Raw genomic sequence first — 22,779 nt, 5'->3', positions numbered from 1 at the left:
TGGCAATTGTCAGGGAAAATTTTAACCCTTCAGCTTTTAGGCAGCCCAGCACCTTCAGTAGCCTTCCTTCGTGTTCCTGCAAGGTGGACCCGAACACAATGAGATCATCCAGGCACACCAATACCTCAAGCAAGTTCTTATGCACCACTGTTTTCTCCGTGATATGCTGGAAAGTCGCTAGGGCTCCTGATGTGCCCTGAGGCATCCTTTCAAACTGGAAGAATCCCAGTGGACATGCGAATGCTATCTTCTCTTTGTCAGCCTCACTTATGGGGATCTGACTAAAGGAATTATATTTATGAATCTTACTTAACTAAAGGATTAGTAAAGAAAAGAAAGAGAAAAAACAAAAAGGGCCCATTATAATTAAACAGTGGAATGTGCACAAGTTGGAGCTCATTTTGAACTTCTCTGTCACTCACACTCTGGGGCCTCGATCTGCTTGGAAGATTAAACAATTAACATTTCAAGTCGACCCTTCATCAGGACTGGAAAAAAAAACGACGAGGATTCAGAGTAAGAAGGTTGTGGTGGGGGTGGGGGGGAGGGGAGGAAGAAACTCAAGGTGATAGGTGAAACTAGTTGGAGTTAGGAGAGGTGAAGTAAAGAGCTGGGAAGTTGACTGGTGAAAGAGATACAGGACTAGAGAAGAGGAATGTGTTAGAAGAAGACATAAGGCCATGGAAGAAAGAAAAGGGGGAGAAGTACCAGAGGGAGTTGACGGGCAGATAGGGAGATGAGGTGAGAGAGAGGGAAAAGGGAATGGCTCACCTGGAAGGATTGATTGGGGCCATAAATGGTAGAGAGGGAGAAGGTGTAGGGGCGGGAGAAACAGACAAGCAAGTTGCATAGAGAGCGATCTCTGTGGAAAGCAGAAAGTTGGGGGGGGGGGGGGAGGGAAAGATGTGCTTGGTGGTGGGATCCTGCTGGAGATTGTGGAAGTTACGGAGAACAATATGCTGGAGGCAGGGGGTGGTGGGAGGATGAGGTGAGGGCAGACATGCGTGAAATGAAGAGATGCGGTTGAGGACAGCACTGATGTGGGAGGAAAGGAAGCCCCTGTCTTTGAGGGAGGAGGGCATCTCCTTACTTTTCCCAGTTTCGCCTATCACCTTGTGGTTTTTCCTCCCCTCTTTGCACTTTCTTACTCTGACTCCTCGTCTTTTTTCCAGTCCTGATGAAGGGTCTCAGCCTGAAACATTGACTATACTCATTTCCATAGAAGCTTCCTGAGGTGCTGAGCTCCTCCAGCATTTTGCATGTGTTGCTCAGAGTTCCAGCATCTGCTGATATTCTCTTGTTTGCGATTGGACCATTTTCTTAATGATTGATTCAGCATTTTTCCTTCTATGGAAGTTTGGCAAATTGTTCTTTAGTCCTCAGTTTTTATTCTGAGGGAGTCTCTGGGACCCTACTGTCTGTGAAATTTTGGAATATGACAGCTAGTACAGCCTCTACCTACATGGCCACTACTTACAAAATCCTGGGATGCAAGTCAATAACTTGTTAAATCCCATTAAATTCTTCAATACCTTTATACGTTTAAATAATAATGCTAATGTCAGGGAGATATTTCTGTGCCCTCTGTGAAGCTGCATTTTGTTTAATTATAGATCAGTTAGCCTGACCTTAGTAGTTGGGAAGATGTTAAGAGTCAGTTGTTAAGGACGAGGTGATGGAGTACTTGGTAACACAGGACAAGATAGTATGGCTTCCTTCAGGGAAAATTCCTGCCTGTCAAACCTATTGGAATTCTTTGAGGAGATTACAAGTAGGATCGATAAAGGGGATATAGTTGATGTTGTATATTTGGACTTTTAGAAGGCCTTTGACAAAGTGCCACAAATGAGGCTGCTTACAAAGTTAAGAGCCCGTGGTATTACAGGAAAGTTACTAACATGATTAGAGCATTGGCTGATTGGTAGGAGGTAGCGAGTGGGAATGAAAGGATCCTTTTCTGGTTGGCTGCCTCTAGTGGTGTTCTGCAGGGGTCGATGTTGGGACCAATTCTTTCTATGCTGTATAAAAATGATTTAGATGATGGAATAGATGGCTTTGTTGCCAAGTTTGCAGATGATATTAGGAGAATGGGCAAGAAAGTGGCAAATGAAATACAATGTTGGAAAATGCATGGTCGTGCATTTCAGTCGTAGAAATAAAAGTGTGGGCTATTTTCTAAAGATGGAGAAAATTCAGGAATTGGAGATGCAGAGGGACTTGGGAGTTCTTGTGCAGAGCATCCTGAAGGTTAACTTGAATATTGAATCGGTGGTGAGGAAGGCAAATGCCATGTTAGTATTCGTTCCAAGAGGTCTAGAATATAAGAGCAGAGTTGTGATGCTGAGGCTTTATAAGGTACTGGTGTGGCCTCACCTGGAGTATTATGAACAATTTTGGGCCCCTCATCTTAGAAAAGAGGTGCTGAGATTGGAGAGGGTCCAGAGGAGGTTCACAGGGTTGATTCCAGGGATGAAAGGGTTATCATACGAGAAATGTTTGATGGCTCTGGGTCTGTACTTGCTGTAATTCAGAGGATGAGGGGGGATCTCATTGAAACCTTGTGAATGTTGAAAGGCCAAGACAGAGTAGATGTGGAAAGGATGTTTCCCATGGTGGAAGAGTTTAGGACAAAAGGGCAGAGCTTTAGGATAGAGGGGTGCCCTTTCAAACAGCGATGCAGAGAAACTCTTTAACCAAAGGATGTGGAATTTGTTACCATGTGCAGCTGTGGAGGCCAAGTCATTGGGTGTATTTAAGGTAGGGATTGATAGGTTCTTTGTTGGACGTGACATCAAAGGTTTTGAGGAGAAGACTGAGAACTGGGGTTGAAGAGGAAATTTTTTTAAAAAAAGGATCAGCCATGAGTGAATGGCAGAGCAGATGCCTAATCCTGCACCTGTGACTTATGGTCTTAATTTCTCTGCTTTTGCCTTATTTCCTGATAGAAATTGATGTAAGAGGTCCACATTACCTAATCTTTTATATTTGTAGAAGCTCTAGCTTTTGATTTTCTTGCAAGACTTGAGTTTTATTTTCACTCTCCTTATTAATGCCTTTGTCCTGAAAGGCTTTTTTTTCCCCCAATGTTAATGTCTTATCCTTCAATCTATTACAATCTTTAGCTTCTCTTGATGGCCACAGCTGACTTCCTGTTGCTTGAAGGAATGTATATTACATGAAACTATTCTTGAAATGACAGTTATTCCTTTTCTGCATTCATACCTTTTACCATAATTTCCCAATCTGCCACAGGCAATTCATGCCTCATACCTTAGTGGTTTGCTTAATTCAGATTTAAGGCCCCAGTTTCAGATTTATTTTAATATTCTATACCAATAGCAGCCTGCATTAATGATGCATTCTTCATTACTGGAAGTAGATGACAGAAAATATGGGGAAATAAAATTAAGTCTCCAAAGCATGGTTATAAAAAAAAATATTTGGGAGAAGGTGGGAAGGCAAAAGGGTCTGCTTATGTCGTGGTTTCTCGTGCCCCACAAATGACCAGGAGATGCAGAAGATTCTTCAAGAAGTATTAAACTTTAATTTGCAAATCAAAGCTGAGACAGTCATTGAGCTAGTCGCCGATTGCCCACCGATCCTTGTACATAGCTTTTTTTATAGCAATCTCCTGGTTTAGTTGCATTAGCATATCCAATCAGTCTACAGTTGCGTATCACAAGTACACCCGCCACTATTGTTTCTACCCATTGACTTAATCATATTCTAATCTACATCTCTTAGCTACCTCTCATTAACACACCACTATCTTCTACATTCTTAAGATTCTCCTACTAAATTGGATACATGCATAGCAAATAGCAAACTCAAAGCTGACTACGTAGTTTTGGTTACACAGCAAACAGTGCAACTTTTATACTTCAATACTTGCAGCTCTACTACACGGTCCTGGTGAAGTAAATGAGCTTTGAGGAAACTTTATGTATGGGGACTTAATGACTTCATAATGGATGAGCAGATAAAGTCTTAGAGAGTTTGCAACAAAAAAAGACAAAGTTAAAAGTTGAATTGAAGAACATGAGCATTGAGAACCTTGGAGTGGGATAAATTGCCAGGAGTGTTGGCTGTACATCAAGAACTGTTTGTGACTCTGGTAATATGGATGATTGTTCTTGGGTTGAATGAAGGTTTCAGATAAATTAAGGTAATGAAGGTGCAGATCTCTGTTTTTGAAGCAGGAATATGTAAGATGATGATTTGATAACGGAGTGCCGATGAAGAAAATGTAGGATTCATTATTATACAGTAAACTCATTCCAGAAGGAATAAAATAAATGTAATCAGAACTATTGTCTCCCGCACTGTCACTGACCTCATTGACTCTGGGGATTTCCTATCTGCTGCCATCAACCTCATAGTTCCCTTACCCTGCACCTCCCGTTTCTACCTCCTACCTAAGATCCATAAACCTGACTGTCCAGGTAGACCCGTTGTTTCTGCCTGCACCTGCCCCACTGAACTTGTGTCTCATACCTGGACTCTATTTTATCCCCCTTAGTTCAGTCCCTTTCTACGTACATCTGTGACACTTCGCACGCTCTGGATCTCTTCAGTGAATTTAAGTTCCCTGGCCTCGATCGTCCAATTTTAACTGGATGTCCAGTCCCTATACACTTATATACACCTCAGGGGGGCCTTAAAGTTCTCAGCTTCTTTCTGGACAACAGACCCAAACAGTTCCCCTCCACCACCACTCCCTTCCATCTGGAAAAACTGGTCCTCACTCTTAACAATTTCTCCTTCGGTTCCTCCCACTTCCTTCAAACCCAAGGTGTAGCCATGGGCACTCACATGGGTCCCATCTATACCTGTGTTTTTGTTGGCTATGTGGAACAGTCAATGTTCCAAGCCTACACTGGCAACGCTTCCCCAGTTCTTCCCACACTACATTGATGACTGCATTGGTGTTGCTTCCTGCATCCATGCTGAACTTGTCGATTTCATCAACTTAACCCCCAACTTCCATCCTGCCCTCAAATTTGCCTGGTCCTTTTCTGACAACTCTCTGCTCTTTCTCGATCTATCTCCATCTCTGGAGACAGTCTAGTTGGTGTTGTCTTTTATAAACTCACTGACTCTCACAGCTACCTAGACTATACCTCTTCCCACCCTATCATTTGTTAAAATGCCATCCCCTTTTCTCAGTTCCTGAGTCTCTGCCACATCTGTTCTTATGATGAGGCTTTTCATTCAGGAGCTAATGAGATGTTCTCCAAAGAAAGTTGCTTCCTTCCTCCGCCATCAACATTGCCTTCACCCACATCTCTTCCATTTCATGCTATCTGGACATGCCCTCTCCTCCTGCCATCACACAGGGGATAGGGTTTCTCTTGTCCTTGCTACCACCCCATAGACCTCCACATACAGCACATAATTCTCCAGAGCTTCTGCCATCTCCAATGTGATCCCAACACCAAGCACATCTTTCCCCCTCATTTTCTCACCCCTTCCCCACTTTCTGCTTTCCACAGGGATTGCTCTCAACATGACTCCCTTGTCCACTTATCCTTCCCCACTGATCTCCCTCATGATACTTATCCTTGCATTGGGACAAGTGCCACACCTGCATCTACACCTCTTCCTGACTACATTCAGTCCAAGCAGTCCTTCCACTTCACCTGTGAGTCTGAGGTCATCTGCTGTAGCCAGTGCTCCCTGTATGGTCTTCTGTATATCAGTGAGACCCGACATAGATTGGGAGACTGCTTCATCGAGCACCTTCACTCTCTTCACCTCAAAAAGTGGGATTTCCCCTTGGCCACCCATTCCCATTCTGATATATCAGTCCATGGCCTCTCTTACTGCCATGATGAGGCCACACTCAGGTTGAAGGAACAACACCTTTTATTCTGTCTGGGTAGCCTCCAACCTGATGGTATTAACATTGATTTTTGTTTCTGTCTCACACTTTCTTTTCTTACTTTCCCATCTCCTCCCTCTGGTGCTCCTACCCCTTCCCTTTCTTCCATGGACATCTGTCCTTATCAGATTCCCCTTTCTCCAGTGCTCATCTCTTCCAGCAATCAACTTCATAGTTCTTTACTTCACTCCCTCCCCTCTCCCATTTCACCTATCACCTACCACCTCGTACTACTTCCTCCCCTCCCCTACTTTCTTGCTCTGACTTTTCTTTCCAGTCGTGAAAAGGGATCTTGGCCTGAAACTTCAACTGTTTACTCTTTTTCATAGATGCTGCCTGAGTTCCTCCAGCATTTTGTGTGTGTTGCTTTGGATTTCCAGCATCTGCAGATTTTCTATGTTTGAAATATAATCAGAATCTATTCCACTGTAAACAGCAGTGGAAACTGAGGACAGTTGTCAACGATAATCTGAGTAATTCAGTATAGACTGGACTCTGCTGCTAGAAGTTTGTAGCAGAGCATAAAGTAAAAAATGGTTGAAGTTAATTAATTTAAAATAGCTAACCAGTTTAAAGTTTATCCCAATGCTCAGTAACTGTCACTGTGTACACATAAAGTGAATTGAAACATAATAATGGGAATACTTATTGGCTAATCCAATATTTAAATATTTTCATTTTAAGTTGTGTTTGAAGCATAAAATTCATAGGAAATATAATAGTGTAGTTAAATCTGTATATTTTATTAAGATGATTGTCTTTTTAACAGCTTACACATGGTGTTCTCTGTTAGCCCTGCAAGCCTGCCTTCAATCAAATTGAAGCAAGTGCAGTGCCCTTCAGCTTTCCTGCTTCAGTTTGCTCCTGCACCTTGTTTATATTTTAGTATTGTTTTAAATTGTGTCATTTTGCTATGCATCTGTAGACTGGTTTTGTGGATTGTGCATTGAGCTTTTTACCTTTTTATGTTCTGTGAACTTCTTTCAGTGACTGGTGACAACCTGACTGAACCTCCTCTGTGGGAGTCTTTAATGTACATTGTGATGTCACACAATTGTCTAAGAGTAAAGAAGATAACTTCTACACAACCCCCCTGCGCAGTCAGCTGTGGAATATTGCATCACTGCCAGATCAGGAATCTGACCAGTTTATTCACATTGTTTTCAGCTCAGAAATGTTGAATTATCCCCACAGTTCAGTTAATAGATTAGGAGCATTTTGAATCTGTACATCTTGGCTACACCTGAATAGTGTCACTGAGCATAATTGTAACTGAAGCCTTTTGTTGTCACTCCTTTTAAAGTTTTATATTCTAAGTAATGGTTCTATAGATTTTGTTGTATATAAAAATATTTAGTAGTTTAATTGCTAGTATATTTATGCTTGAAAAAATTGCCTTCTATAAATCCATGGTGTAATGAAACTACAGTGAATTTATATTTTGTGTTTCATTAACGTGCAGATAACTTTCCATCATAATTGGAGTTATCTTGTGGTACAAAAAAAGATCGGGGCCACAAATAGATCAGTCTAATCCATATTTTTGAGACTTGAGCCATTCTTACCTCAACAAAAAAATGTGAGCTTAATGGTTTTCTGATCCACTTTCTTGATTTATGTGTGTAATTCGGCAAAGAGTTTAGAGAATTCAAGTAGCGTTAAAATTATGATTGAGTGACATTATCACACGTAGATTTGTGAAATTAAAAGAACATCCCTGCTGTCTTCAGGGGCTACTTTCACTGTGCCTTAGAACAAGAACTTGCAATTCAAACCAAAGCATGTGTATAGGGTGTTACCTGGTTGATCTTCACCCCTCTTCCTGCCAAGAAGATAAGTTAAAAGTTGAGCCTGTAATGTCAAAGATACTAATTTTTGTCAATTTGTCATTTTGCATTGCAGAAGTCTCCAGCCACTTGTTCCCTAAATACATTGTGGAATTATATACACTATTATCTGAAAGTTTAGTCCATGAATGTATGTAGTAATTAACAACCCTAAAATTAGTTCTTGTTTCTTTTCCAAGAGATGTGAACTGTAGCTCCAGTCCTGTTGAAATTTTAATTTTAGTATAATATTCTAAATACATTTTTATTTTAGCCTTGCTCATGAAGTGTGTCAGGGAGACAAGAGATTCTATAGATGCTGGAAATGAGCAATATACACAAAATGCTGGAGGAACTCTGCAGATAAGATAGTTTTGGAGGGAAATGAAAAGTCTATATTTCAAACTTCCCACATTTATTGTGGTTCTGTCCCCTTCCTTTCCAGTCCTGATGAAGGGTGCCATCCTGAAATGTCTGTTGAATGATCATTTCTCTCCATGGATGCTGCCTGACCTGCTGAGTTCCTACAGTATTTTGTTTATGTTGCTCATGAACTATGCCTTGTCCATCTGCAGTGTTTGCACATCCATTGAATTTTCATTGGCCACCAACCTGTCCGTTTAGACACCTTGCCCAGCTCGTTGTCCTAGTTATAGAGAGATGCAGCACTGAAGCATTAAGCATTCATTTTTATTCCAATCCTACATTAACCTATCTTATTCCCCCTCCCTAATCTCCCAACAAATTTAATTACACATTTACTAACTAGGGTCAGTTTACTATCCCACATGCCTTTCAAATGCAGGAGAAACCCTGAGCTCCTGGAGAAGACCCATGTGGTCACAGGGTGAACATGTAACATACTCATTGACAGCACCAGGGTTCAGGATTAAACCTGAATAGGCTGCAACTCCACTGACTGCACCATCTAGTGCAATAGAGGGGAAAAAACTACGTGCAGTCATGAAATACTTCTGAGATGTGTAACCAGCATATCATAGGCATGTAACCAGCATATCATAGGCATGTAACCAGGGTGAGGTAATTCTGAGATGAAGATGCCATATTAGTGAGTGGGGGAAAAGCAGGGGAGGAGCAAGTTTAAATTCAGGTCAGATACTCGGCTGCAATTGCAGAACAGTAATCTCTGCTGTACCAGTCTGCTACCTTCTGCAAGCAAAATTCCATTCTTTTCTGTTTTAATGCAGAGTCACTGAACTGAAACGTCATTCATTCATGGATGGCCCATTTTTTCCCTAGTGCTTTGTGGTGCTTGCTAATGACGATAGTTGCCAAAATGGCACATTGCATTTTTCTGTTAAGCAAATTTAATTTTCCATTGACTTGCTCAGGTGATCGAATAAATTTAAAAAAAATGTTTTATAACAGGAAAAAATGTGTGTCCACCAAGAAATAAAATGTTTTTGCAGTGATTCGGGATCTACCTTGGATTTTGCTGAGTCACGGTGAATCACAATAATGTTGCTTAGTAACCTGGATACAGCCATTGGAGTGTGGGAAACAAAACAAACTGCTGGGGGAGCTCAGCAGGTTGAACAGCATCTATGGGGTGAACTGGAGTGGGAGAACAGAGTGTGAAAGGAATTGTGAATGTTTCAGGTTAAAACCATGCATTGTTACAGAGAATGCAGTGGGAAGATAATATAAAGGAGAGAAAAGGAATGGTGAGTCAGGGGTGAATAGGTGGATTGAGGAGGAGTGAGGGATGATACCGGTGCACACTGGAATTTAGAAGAATGTGGGGGATCTCATTAAAACCTACCAAATGCTGAAAAGACTAGATAGGGTGGATGTGGAGACGATGTTTCCTGCGGTGGGGGTATCCAGAACTCGAGAGCACAACTTCAAAATTGAGGGATGATCTTTTAGAACAGAGGTAAGGAGGAATTTTTTACCCAGAGAGTAGTGAATCTGTGGAATGCTCTGCCACAGACAGCTGTGGAGGCCAAGACTGTGGGTGTATTTAAGGTGGAATTTGATCGTTTCCTGATCAGTCAGGCATCAAAGGTTATAGTGAGAAAGCAGGTGTATGGGGTCAAGTGGGATCCAGGATAAAAAATGATGGTATGGTAAAGCAGGCTCTATCGCCTGAAGGGCCTAATTCTGCTTTTATGTCTTGGATAGGCAGAAAGAGCCTTCTGGGGGAGATTGCAGCAGCTGCAGTTTCTCTCTCCACCTCCATCCTCCCTACCTCCATCTTGCTTCACTTGGCCCTTTCTCTGCCTAAACCTTATCACCTACCTGTCCCTGTGTCTTAAACTCCAGTCCTCCACCTCCCCCACTTGGCTCTCTGTCCCTTACCCTTCAATATTCCACTTATCACCAACTAGCCTCTTTATGCCAACTATCTCTTCTGTCCACTTCCAGTCCTAATGCAGGGTTTTATCCTGAAGCATCAACAATTGCTTCTGCAATCCAAATGTTGTTTGACTTACTGACTACCTTTCCCCCAACCACCCCAAAACAAAGTTTGTTCTTTGGTATCTTGCTGATCTCTCAAAATTAATTTTATTGTGACAATTCACTAGAGATAGTTGAAGGCCAACTTATCTTGATGTGGTACGCCTCAAGCTAGTTATCTTTTCACTTTCATGCCCTCCAATCTAAAGTACAATGTACAAAGCGCATACATGGGAAGATGCATTCCACTTCTTGGAATGCACATGTAAAGGGGGTTTCTTTTTTTTCTTTGTTACTGTTGGGAAAGGGTTTCCTTTTGTTAACTAGCAGGAATGCTAATTTACTGATAACGAGAATGGTATTCCTTTGTAAACCAAATGGGGATTAATGTTCTTTCTTCTGAGTCTGTAAGCTTTTGTTGACGGGCTTTTGGGCAGATCGGCGCGAAGGGGTCGAGAGAGAGGACGCAATGCTCTAAGCTGGGCGAGGATCGGACCCCAAAGGGGGGTCCGAGGCCGGGAGATTCTCCGAGGAGGGGGGGGATGAAGCTAGATGTGCTTGGTTGACCACTCGGAGGGTCCTGAGCTGTTTGGAGAGTCGAGGAGTTCGGAGGGTCCTGAGCTGCGAGTCGAGGAGTTCGGAGGGGAACGAATGTTGGCCAGAAGACTTCAGTAATTGAGCTCCAACGGCTGTGCACGAAGTGGTTTGGACTTTGATAAGTTTGGCGCCTTTTCTTTAATTTTCTCTTCATATATACTGTATCGTTATTAATCACTTAGTTATAGTAACCTTTATAAATTGTACTCATTTAATCGCATATGGTGTACTGTCTGTTTTTGGGCGAGGCGGGGACATCACACAGCATCCACACCAGCTGATTACCCAGTTTGGCGGGGCCGAAGGCTGCTCCCCCTAGACGAGAACGAGCTGAGCGAGCCTGAGGCGACCCAGGGGGTTACACACACATTACCAAATCCTTCTTCAAATGACTGTGTTGGTGTTAAAATGAAACAATGCAAATAAAGTATGTTTAATGGAGGTACTGTGTCGGTCCGCACACACGGAGCTCGAACTGCCTTCGGGAGCTGTAGGCAGACACTTCCGTAGACGGTCAGCCCCGCTGGTTGCAGGGACCCATGGGGGGGGGGGGGGATTTAAGTGTGCGAGTTTGATTCAGTAAAGCCATTCCGAGTTCAGCTCTCTCTGCCTCCGTGTGTTCCTTTCGTAGCGCTTTGCGCGCCACTACATTGGTGACCCCGATATTCCAGACGGCATCTAGAATGAATCCGAGCAATTCGCACAGCGTGGTCTCTCTGAAGCTTCCAACTTTCTGGGCCACTCGGCCCCACGTTTGGTTCGAGCAGGCTGAGGCCCAGTTCAATATCAGAGACATTACAGTCAACGCTACGCGGTATTACTATGTGGTCAGCGCGCTCGACCAGGAGACGGCAGGCCGGATCATCGACTTCCTATGCCAGCCACCAACGGAGGACAGGTACACTAAGCTTAATGCACTCCTGACCATACCTTCGGACTCTCCTGTTGCGAACGGGCCGCGCAGCTCCTACATATGGATTGCCTGGGCGACCGCACACCATCCGAGCTCATGAACGATATGCTGGTGCTCATGGACGGCCATAAGCCGTGCCCTTTATTCAAATAGTTGTTCCCCGAGCAAATGCCAGAGGACATCCACCTCCTCCTCGCAAATGAGGATTTCAGCGACCCGTGCGGGGTCACGGCTAAAGCAGATGTCCTTTGGCAGAGCAAGCAACGTGGAGCAGTCTCCATGGGCCTAGCCACAGTTGTGCGCCCCAAAGCACCAGCCCCACAATCGAAGCCGCCGAGACCCACGGGGGGACAAGACGAAATTCGAACAATGGTGTTTCTATCATTAAAGATGGGGCTCAGGCGCGCGCCACTGCCGTCCACCATGTGCTTTTCCGGGAAACACCGGGGCCAGCCGTCGCTAATGGCTACGACGGCTGGCTACTGAGACGGCCTCCTGTACCTCTGGGACCAGCACTCCGGGCGGCGCTTCCTGGTAGACACCGGAGCCAGTCAGCGTACTCCCCCCCCCCCCTCGAACATGGACACTTGTAATGCGGTCCCAGGCCCTGAATGAACTCACAGCTGCAAATGGCACCAGTATTCAGACGTACGGCCCGCGAACTATCACAGTGCATTTTGGGTCCAGCCGTTTCAATTGGACTTTCATGTTGGCAGCGGTGTCACAACCACTACTAGGGCAGACTTCTTACAAGCCAACTGCTTCCTGATCAACTTGAAAGGCCGGCATTTGGTCCACGCTGAGACGTTCCAGACTTTCCGGCTCGGAGAAGCCAAGCTACTGGCCCTCCATCTGGATTCCGTGACCCTCTCGGGTAATGAATTCGCCAGGGTGTTGGCAGAATTCCCCTCCATAGTCACCCCACAGTTCTCCACGGCCGACCCCGAGCACGGCATGCAGCACCACATTCCCACACAAGGACCGCCGCTGCACGCCCGAGCTCGCAGGCTCCCACCCGACAAGCTCCACCTCACCAAGGAGGAGTTCCATAAGATGGAAGAGATGGGAGTCGTACGCTGCTCAGACAGCCCGTGGACATCCCCGCTGCACATGGTACCCAGGTCCACAGGAGGATGGAGGCCCTGCAGAGACTACAGAAAGCTTAATGGCACCACAACCGCCGACAGATACCCAGTACTCCACATCCAGGACTTCTCGGCAAATCTGCACAGAGAGACTATCTTCTCCAAAATTGACCTGGTCAGGGGATACCATGAGATGCCAGTGCACCCCAACGACGTGCCCAAGACAGCCCTCATCACCCCGTTCGGCTTATTTGAATTCCTGAGGATGCCTTTCAGTCTCAAGAATGCAGCCTAAACTTTCCAAAGGCTCATGGACTCGGTGGGATGTGGCCTGGATTTCGTTTTCATTTACTTGGACGATATCCTGGTGGCCAGCAGTTTGCACCAAAAGTATGTGGCACACTTGCGCCAGCTCTGCCAACGCCTGAGCGACCATGGACTGGCAATCAATCAGGCAAAGTGCCAGTTTGGGCTGATGGAGATCGACTTTGTGGGCCACAGATTCAACCAACATGGCGCAATTCCCGTACCGGACAAGGTCCAGGCCATCCGCCAGTTCCTCAAGCCCAGCACGGTCAAGGGCCTGCAGTAGTTTGTAGGGATGGTCAACATTTATCATCGGATCGTGCTGGCGGTGGCCTGCATCATGAGGCCCTTGTTCAGCCTGATGGCCGGCAAGGCCAAAGCAGCGGCATGGGACGCGGAGTCCACGGAGGCATTTCAGCAGGCCAAGGAGGCGCTGGCGAAGGCGGCCCTCCTGGAGCACCCGAGAGTCGATGTACCCACGGCACTCACAGTCAACGTTTCCGACACGGCAGTCGGTGGAATCCTGGAGCAGCTCGTCGAGGACCAGTGGTGACCACTCGCTTTCTTCAGCCGGCACCTACGGCCACCAGAGGTGAAGTACAGCGCCTTCGACAGAGAGTTGCTGGCGCTCTACCTGGCTGTCCGGCATTTTCGGTACTTCCTCGAGGGAAGGGAGTTCACCATGTATACGGACCACAAGTCCCTCATCTTCGCAATGGCCAAGGTATCGGACCCATGGTCAGCTCGGCAGCAGAGGCACCTGTCCTTTATTTCAGAATTCACCACGGACGTCTGCCACATTGCAGGGAAGAACAATGTCATCGCTGACACACTGTCTCGCCCCTGCCTCCACTCAGTAGGCATATCATCCTCAGGAATAGACTACGCAGCACTGGTGGAAGCACAACGGTCGGACCCCAAGATTCTGGCTTACCGCACCACTGTTTTGGGGCTCCGGTTGGAGGACGTCTCCATCAGCCCGGCAGCGGATCGACTCCTGTGTGACGTGTCTACCGGCAAACCCCGACCCCTGGTACCAGCAGCATGGAGGTGCCGGGTGTTCGACACCCTGCACGACCTGGCCCACCCGTCCATCCCGGCGTCCATCAAGCTGGTAGCGGACAGATTCATCTGGCACGGTTTACGCAAACAGATCGGACACTGGGCCAGGACCTGCGTACACTGCCAGACCGCCAAAGTCAAGTGGCACGTGAGGGCTCCCCTCCAGTAGTTCCAGCCGATGCAAAGGAAGTTCCAACACATCCACGTGGACATCGTCGGCCCCCTGCCGGTTTCCCGGGGCACCAGGTATACCTTTACCATGGTAGACAGGTTCACCAGGTGGCCTGAAGCCGTACCACTCACAGACACGTCCACTGAGTCCTGCGTCAGGACGTTCATTGCCAACTGGCCTCCCAATGGACATCACCCCCGACAGAGGGGCACAGTTCATGTCTGGTTTGTGGACAACACTGGTGCAGCTCCTGGGCACCCAGCTGCATCACACCACAGTGTACCATCCCCAGTCCAATGGTTTGGTAGAGTGATGCCACCGGTATCTCAACTCGGCCATGATGGCACACCTCAGGGGCGCCAACTGGATAGACGAGCTTCCCTGGGTCCTATTGGGCATCCGCACAGCCCCCAAGGAGGACTTGGACACCTCGGCGGAACTGGTCTACAGCGCCCCCCTGACCGTCGCAGGCAAGTTTGTACCAAAGGCCCGAGGTTCAGAAGAAACTCCAGCAGCAGTGCTAACGAGGCTGCGGAACAAGGTAGGGACCCTGGCACCAGTCCCGACCTCCAGGCATAGTCCCACGCCATCCTTCACCCCTAAAGACCTCCGAGACTGTGAGTATGTTTTTATTCGCGGGGGCATGCACAGGTCTCCTCTACAGCGGCTGTACGAGGGACCCTTCAAGGTGATCCGGCACAATGGAACCACGTGTGTCATGGATGTAGGTGGCTGGGAAGAGACTTTTACAGTGGACCGCCTCAAACCGGGGCACTTGGACATTGAGCAACCAGTGAGGGTACCTGCACCGTGTCAGCGAGGCAGGCCACCCAGGCAAGCCACACAGACTGGAGGCTCCACTCCCCGATGGACATTTCTGGGGGGTGGTGTGGCAGTCCGCAGATGTGGAGCTTGAACCACCATCGCAAGCAGCAGGCAGACATGCGGCCCACTTGGGGTGGACCTTTAAGTGTGCGAGTTTGAATCAGTAAAGCCTTTCCAAGTTCAGCTCTCTCTGCCTCTGTGTGTTCCTTTCGTAGCGCTTTGTGCGCCACTGCAGTACTGACACATCTCCACTAAACAAATTCATGCAGAATAATACATAGTCTTAAAGTTAGTGAAAGAATAACATTTAAGGGAAAGAATAACATTTAAGGGAAATATAGCTGATGGTACCCCCAGCAGGGAGTGATCTTCAAGACCAGAAATTGATTTTCAAGTGCTAATTGTTTGACATTACTGCACAAATTTCCCAGGATGGAACATTCTGCTCCAGCACATACTAAGTTGCACAAGAAACTGTAGTTGCTTTTTTCATGAGTTTGTGAAGAAAGCATCATGTGAGTATTAAATCTATAAACCTTGATCTTCAGCCATCTCATCACATCTAAGCAAAAGATCTGCAGCAGTCTTGGACAATTTAAAGAGGGATTGTAAAAAGCTTAAAAGTATTTCACAGGCAATGCACTATTTCTGTTTCTTTCTTATTTTATGAATAGCAATATCTAAAACAAGGATATGATTTATTGAATAAAAATCTTTTTTGTGATACTTGTTTGGTTGAAGAGTTAATACTGACCAGGAGATTGAAGGAAACTGAGAGATCTTTCATAAGGGAGCAGTTAAACCTCACCTCAGTTAAATCAACTTTGATTTTGTAGCACTCCCTCTGAATTCTGACTGCCAAAATGTCAGCCTAGCTGGGGTATGATTCGAAGTTGCAGCCATCTTCCAATCAATTCATTTAATTCACATCTGATTTTTTTGGTTTCTTTGAGGTATTTGTATTTACTTTAGTTTCTGTGGTTTTAGGGCACTGAATGCCAAACCCAAATACTGCACTCAGGATAAAAGACCACCAGTCAGGCCTTGGTTCTGGAATTCAGTGGGAGACAACTTCATTGATGCAGTGCTATACCAATGACAAGCAAAGGAACATCTACTTACCAATCACCTTACCATTTTTCAAAATTTCCAAAACACTTGATTAAATGTGTAGCGAATGTGAGATGGAACTGGAAAGGCTTGGCACTTAAAGGCCGAAGAGACTTATTTTGGACGTCTCAGCTAAGAAGTAGTGGAGCTTGGAAATACTTAGAAAGTCGGTAAGAACGTGGTTCCATTCTGTAAAGTGTTCAATGGAGTCCATTGGAGATCAAAGTTGGATGAGTGGAGTATTTGATTAAGTTGTTGATCTTTTCAAAATGAGAAACAAGTTAGATTTATGAAGGAAATTGCTGAAATTATGCAATTGAATGATGGAGATCCAGTGAGGAATGAGTGATGAAAGAACTTTGGGCAAGTTTATAAAAAAACAGGATTACAGAAAGGAATTTAGTAGAAGTGTGGCAGTGGTAACTAGAATATAAAAACAAGGATGTTATGTTGAGTCACTGGTGAGGCCTCACTTGGACTATTGAGAGCAGTTTTGGGGCCCTTATCTAAGAAGGGATGTGCTGACATTGGAACGGGCTTCACGAGAATGATTTCGAGATGAAAAAGTTTATCATGTGAGGATTGTTTGATGGCTGTGGACCTGTAAAGATTCAAAGTACTTTCATTATCGAAGTACGTATGCAGTGTACAAACCTGTCTTCCCACAGACAGCCACTAAACAAACCATGGAACCCACAAAGAAATCGCGCAAATGGTACAAAAAAAAGACTGAAAATCAATATAAAATGTCGAACTGCAATTCATAGAGGCAGTCGAGAAATATTCAGTTCAATCCAGTGCTGCATTGTTCATTGACTGCAAGCCATGGAGAGAGTCCATTTCAATCAAAAGTGCACAAAATAGCAACAGAACAGGAGGGACCAGAAACACACCATAACATGAACTACAGAGTCCAATTCACAAACTGTGGATTCAACCTTGTGCAAGACCCGGGACTCTGGCAACAGTGAGAGAGAGAGACCAATCGAACACAGGCACCTTCTTCTAGAAGCAGAGAGCGAGATAGAGAGAACCCTCACATTCAGGCACCTTCCTCCGGGAGAGGGAGTGAAAGAGAGGGACTTCCACTGTTATCCTTGTTGATTTCAATCTTCTACGCTTTAATCAGCAGGATCAGTGAGAAATGGAGTTGATCATGGGCTAGCGTCTGTTCTCCAGGGTTCTCGGCCTCCAGGCTGCACACTCCGCTCAACCTCACTGAACCCCCTCGGTGAGAGCAAAGTGCCAGATCACTCAATCGGCCCAGAAACCCCACGCGTTCCAATAGCAGCAGAACTGCATTTGAAAGAAGTGAAAGAAACAGTTTTGTGAACTGTCTGAAGGATGTTGCCCTTGATCGCGTTGTTTACTGGTGCTGTTTTCTTCAGCCAAACACTCGATGGAATTCAGAAGAATGAGGGGAATCTCATTGAAACATATCAAATATTGAAAGGCATTGATGATGTGGAGAGGATGTTTCTATGGTGGGGAAGACTAAGACCAGAGGACAGAGCCTCAGAATAGAGGGACTTCCATTTGAACACAGATGAGGAGGAGCCAGAGACTGGTGCATCTGTGGAAATCCTTTCCACAGAGAACTGTGGAGGCCAAGTCTTTATGCATGTTTAAGGCCGAGATTGATAGGTTCTTGATTAGTTAGGGCATGAAGAGATAAGGGGAGAAGGCCAGAGATTGAAGCTGAGAGGAAAATGGAACAGCCATAATGAAATTGCATAGCAGACTCAATGGCCAAATAGCCTTATTCTGCTCCAAGCAGAACTAGGCTCTTTGGCTCATCGAGTCTGCTCCGCCATTTCATCATGGCTGATCTACTTTTACACCACTTCAAGATCTCCTAATGTTGATTAATTGTAAAGTTAGAAGGGAATAAACTGGGGGAGGGGGGAGTCTTTTCCTCTTCAAAAGTAAAATACAGTTATTGAGGCAGATTCTCCTGGAAGGTCATAAAATATGCAAACCATACAAAAAAAGCACATCGGACTACTGAATACTGCATTTCACACAAAAAGTAAAGATGAAGAATATAAATAATTTTTGTTACGTGAAGGCAGAAATCACAGAATCAGCTTTAATGGATCTGATTGCCAAGTTTGCACAAGATTGCATCAGTGGTTGGGCTGGATGTGTTTAATCGTAGAAAATGTGCATCAGATTGAGGTAGTTAGCTGTGAGTTATATTTAGTCTAACAGTGCTTAATGTTTGCATTAAGTGCAACAGTATTAGCATCTATGGCCTACTCATCAAACCAGTTTTATCTCTGCATAAGAGGGGGAGAAGTGGAGATAAAAGAGAAAGGATATTAATGTAAAATATAATGGCTTTAAAATGTATTTTCTCAGCTTTTCAGAATAAGTTTCACACAGAGTGGTGGATGTGTGGAATGCACTGCCGGCAGTGGTGGTGGAAATGGATACAATAGGGTCTTTTAAAAGCCTCTTAGATAGGTACATGGAGCTTAGAAAAATAGAGGGCTATGCACCAGGGAAATTCTAGGCAGTTTCTAGAGTAAGTTACGTGGTCAGCACAACATTGTGGGCGGAAGGGCCTGTAATGTGCTGTAGATTTCTATATTCTAAGTTTATTATCAATCATTTAAATGACATGAATTTCCACCTGCTGTGTGCATTTGTTTTATATATTTTGTTAGCTGCTGGAACTATTTATCTGCTGAAGAGCATAAATCTCCTGTAGTGATTTGAATCCTTCCATTGCAGTATTGCTATTGTAACAGCAGTAACTGATGGATGACAACATGAAAATCATACAATAATAAGAAAGTCAAGTATAGGCAGGCACTCATTATTGTTTACATCAACAATGCATTTCCAGTGTTATGCATCAAGTAAAAGTTAACGTGTCTCCTAAACTACTCTATTAAAAAATTTAAAATACTGATACTGCCAGTATAGTTTTTCAAATTTCCACATTTAATTTAATTTGTATGGTTTGGGGCCTTTGATTTTGACAAGAAACTTCTGAATGTTTATTTTTCTGATGAGATTATTGTACCTTTTCCTTGTGTAATGGTCAATGAACCTTGACCTTTCCAACTAAGATCAGTTAAATCTGTGGACCAATTCACTTAACAGTGAAGTTCTTGCTCAAATGAGCCAACATAAATCACTCAGTGCTGTTATTCACTCAGAAATGTGGCTTTACATGTCTGACAGATGTTTCATTCAAAAAAGAAAATCCTCCTATAGCCTTTTCTTTGAGTTCAAAGGTCTAGTACTGATCAGTCTGAGAGTGATGAACAGTTACCAAAGTTGTCTAAAGACATACAGTTAAAATCAATGTAGACTTAAAATATCAACTGCAAGTAACAAATTAAAATTACTGTTCAGGAAAGTAAAGAAAATACTCATATAAATATCTTACAAGATACTGTGGATTCCAGTTAATTGGGACACATCAGGACCTGTACGTCTTAGCCAGTAATGCTGCACTAATTAGCCAAAGTGTCATGGAAATAGTTAAAAAGGTTTTTTTTTAAAGAAGACAAACTATCATTTAACGGAGTAACAAATTTATATACTTAAATGAAATGGAGGATAAATTAGAACCCTACCGATTCTACTATAGTACTATAAAACTGTATTTGTTCATAATAGTTATAAAAGGAGGAATTCATCCAGTGTATGCTGCCATGCTCTTTTGACTGTAAGTGAACAAAATCAGTACAGATACCTAGTGCAGATAATGGACTGTCTTCATACAGTTCTTTCGATGATTGCATCCTCCCAATCTTTGTTCTCATTGTAACATTCAAGATGGTTGTTGATACCATCAGATTCCTTGTAATTGTTTCGTTTTCACTCCCAGCTATTTCAGCTGGAATACTTGAAAATGCAGAGAGCGTAACGGTTCAGAATTGTCTTAATGCTTATTTTGCAGCATTACTGCTTTTTGGACACAAACACATGCAGTTGATGTTATTTAAAAACTATTTGCCCTAAGCACAGTGTTGTGTCTAACAACTACACAAGTGCACATGACTGATGCCAGTTGGAAACTATTCAGCAACAGTCTCTGTCCCAATTAAGCAGTCTGTTGTCCCAAATAAACAAAAGGAATTCTGGCTGTTTTCTCGATTAGTTTTTGTCTTTAGGAGTTGTCCCAAATAAGCAGCTGTCCTGATTAACTGGTGGCCCAACTAATTGGAATCTACTGTATTTAGTCTAGTTAAACCATGAATAAAATTTGATTCCACCACCAAGCACATCTTTCCCTCCTCCCCACACCCTCCCACTTTCTGCTTTCCACAGGAATCATTCCCTGTGCGAGTCCCTGGTCCACTCGTCCCTCCCCACTGATCTCCTCCTGGTACTTATCCATGCAAGCTGAATAGTTGGCACACCTGGCCCTACAGCTCCTCCCTCACCATTATTCAGAGCCCCAAACAGTCTTTCCAGGTGAGGCAACACTTCACCTGTGAGTCAGTTGGAGCCATTTACTGTGTCCAGTGCTCCCGGTTTGGCCACCTGTATATCGGTGAGACCCAACATAGGTTGTGAGTCTGCTCTGTCCGCCAGAAAAAGTGTGATCTCTGAGTGACTTCCCATTATAATTAAGGATAATGAAAATAATTCCCATTCTGACATGTCAGTCAATGTTAACCTCTACTGCCACGATAGGCCATATTCAGGCTGGAGGAACAACACCTTGTATTCGTCTGGGTAGCCACCAGCTTGATAGCATAAGCATCGACTTCTCAAACTTGCAGTAATTACACTCCCTCCTCAGTGTCATCATTTCCCATTGCCATTTCCTCCTCTTCCCTTATCTCCTTACCTGCTCATCACCTCCTGGTGCTCCTCCCCTTTCCCTTCCATGACCTTCTGTCCTCTCCTATCAGATTCCCACTTCTCCAGCCTTTTATCTCTTTCACTGATCAACTTCCCAGCTCTTTACTTCACCCCTTCCCCTCTCCCGGTTTCACCTATCACCTACCACTTTGTATTTCTTCCTTCCCTCCCACCACCTCACTGATTTCTCATCTTTTTTTCTCCAGTCCTGATGAGAAACGTCGACTGTTTATTCATTTCCACAGATGCTGCCTGGCCTGCTGAGTTCTTCCAGCATTTTGTGTGTGTTACTGCAGTAAAATTTGAGAGATGTTTATTTGTCTTGAGGCATATTAAATGTCACTCCAGCATGTTGCTAATCAAATAGTGGTAAATGATTGATCAGGCAATGAGGGTGGGGGGGGGGGGTGAGGGGTTGCATGCAGCAGGGGAAGACAGGAGATTGTGGCTGAGGTAAAATAGATCAACCATGATAAAAAAGTTGAGCAGACTCGATTGGCTAAATGGACTAATTCTGCTCTTATATCTTATATCTTATGTAAGATAATCAAGTTAAAGCAAGTGGAACCAAAATGTTGATAATGTTATGCAAAAAAAAAACTGCTGAAAGATTTCAATGGGTGGGGCAGTGTCTCTAGAGGAAATTGGACGGTTGTTCTTCATATCATAATTTATAATTCTCAAGCCTTTTTTTTTATTTCCACCTATCTTTTCCCAGCCGCTTTCTCTTTTTACATTCTATCCTCCATTTGCCTGTCACCTCCACTCACCCAGGTTCACATATTGCATGCCTGCTCCTGTTACACCCCTTCCCCTCACCTATTTATACCTGCTACCTCACCTCTACCCTTCCAGTCCAGATGAAGTGTCTCAACCTCCAACATCGAGCCTTTTTCCCTCTACAGAGGGTGCCTGATGTGCTGAGTTTCTTCAGTTGTGTTTTTTTTGCCAATCTCAGCATCTGCAGTCTCTTGTGTCTCCATCTTAATAATGTTATTTACAATCATTGCATTATTTGCCATTATGACATTTACGTAGCCACGGGCAATAACACACCAGTTTGTAAATGCAGGATAATTTTCTGTTGGAGTAATACTATCTTGTCATGTGGCTATGCAGATAACACAGCAGAACTGTATTAACAACCTTTGTAGAATGTGTAAATCTGTGGATTCATTGGTAAAGAATGAACTTTATCCAAATGCAATAGAAAGTCAATGATTTGCTGACAAGCTTGTTGGAATCTTGCTGTAAGTAAGTTGGCAGTTGTTATTTGCTCTGACAATAAATACATGGTGAATTATTTGCACTGGAACAACATATTACATGGGCGTCAACTCTTCTGCCCTGTTCGTCACATTTTTTCCCTTCAGAACCCCACTTAATTCAGCTTTCTATATTGGTCTGGTTCAGGCGCTAAACTTTAGTTGGTAGTGCATTCCACATTCTTTGCATGTACAGTTTTTGAGATGTCTTTTATTTCCTCAGCTCCCTATTGATAATTATCCTTTTGTTAATTAGCATTTTCAGCCGACAAATATAATGTTTATTTTGTATTTGAACAGTTTAGATAGTTTTGAGATGGATTTTACATTGTGCAAATTTTCATTAAAGGTTTTTCTTACTGTATTTAGGCGAAGAGGCGCAGTTATTGCGGTTGTCACTAATGCAGTTGTTCAACAGCAAAGCTCTTGAAATCCATAGAGATTATATTAACAGGTAGGTAACTGTGTTGCTTAATTATTCCAGGCTAA

At 44.1% G+C, this 22,779-nt stretch overlaps 1 protein-coding gene across 6 annotated transcripts in view; it reads left to right on the top strand.

Annotated features, from left to right (window-relative positions):
- The window catches only part of LOC132394227 (uncharacterized), a 210,610-nt gene that overhangs the window by 35,935 nt on the left and 151,896 nt on the right, over nt 1–22,779 (top strand). For all 6 annotated transcript variants that reach the window (XM_059970105.1, XM_059970104.1, XM_059970103.1 and 3 more), the window contains one exon: nt 22,660–22,744. In XM_059970105.1, the coding sequence (XP_059826088.1) occupies nt 22,660–22,744 (85 nt within the window). The remainder of the gene's footprint in view (nt 1–22,659; nt 22,745–22,779) is intronic.

This window comes from Hypanus sabinus, chromosome 5 (assembly GCF_030144855.1).
Source record: "Hypanus sabinus isolate sHypSab1 chromosome 5, sHypSab1.hap1, whole genome shotgun sequence".
NCBI classification, from domain to species: Eukaryota; Metazoa; Chordata; class Chondrichthyes; order Myliobatiformes; family Dasyatidae; genus Hypanus; species Hypanus sabinus.
This window is presented reverse-complemented; position numbering and strand designations above follow the sequence as displayed.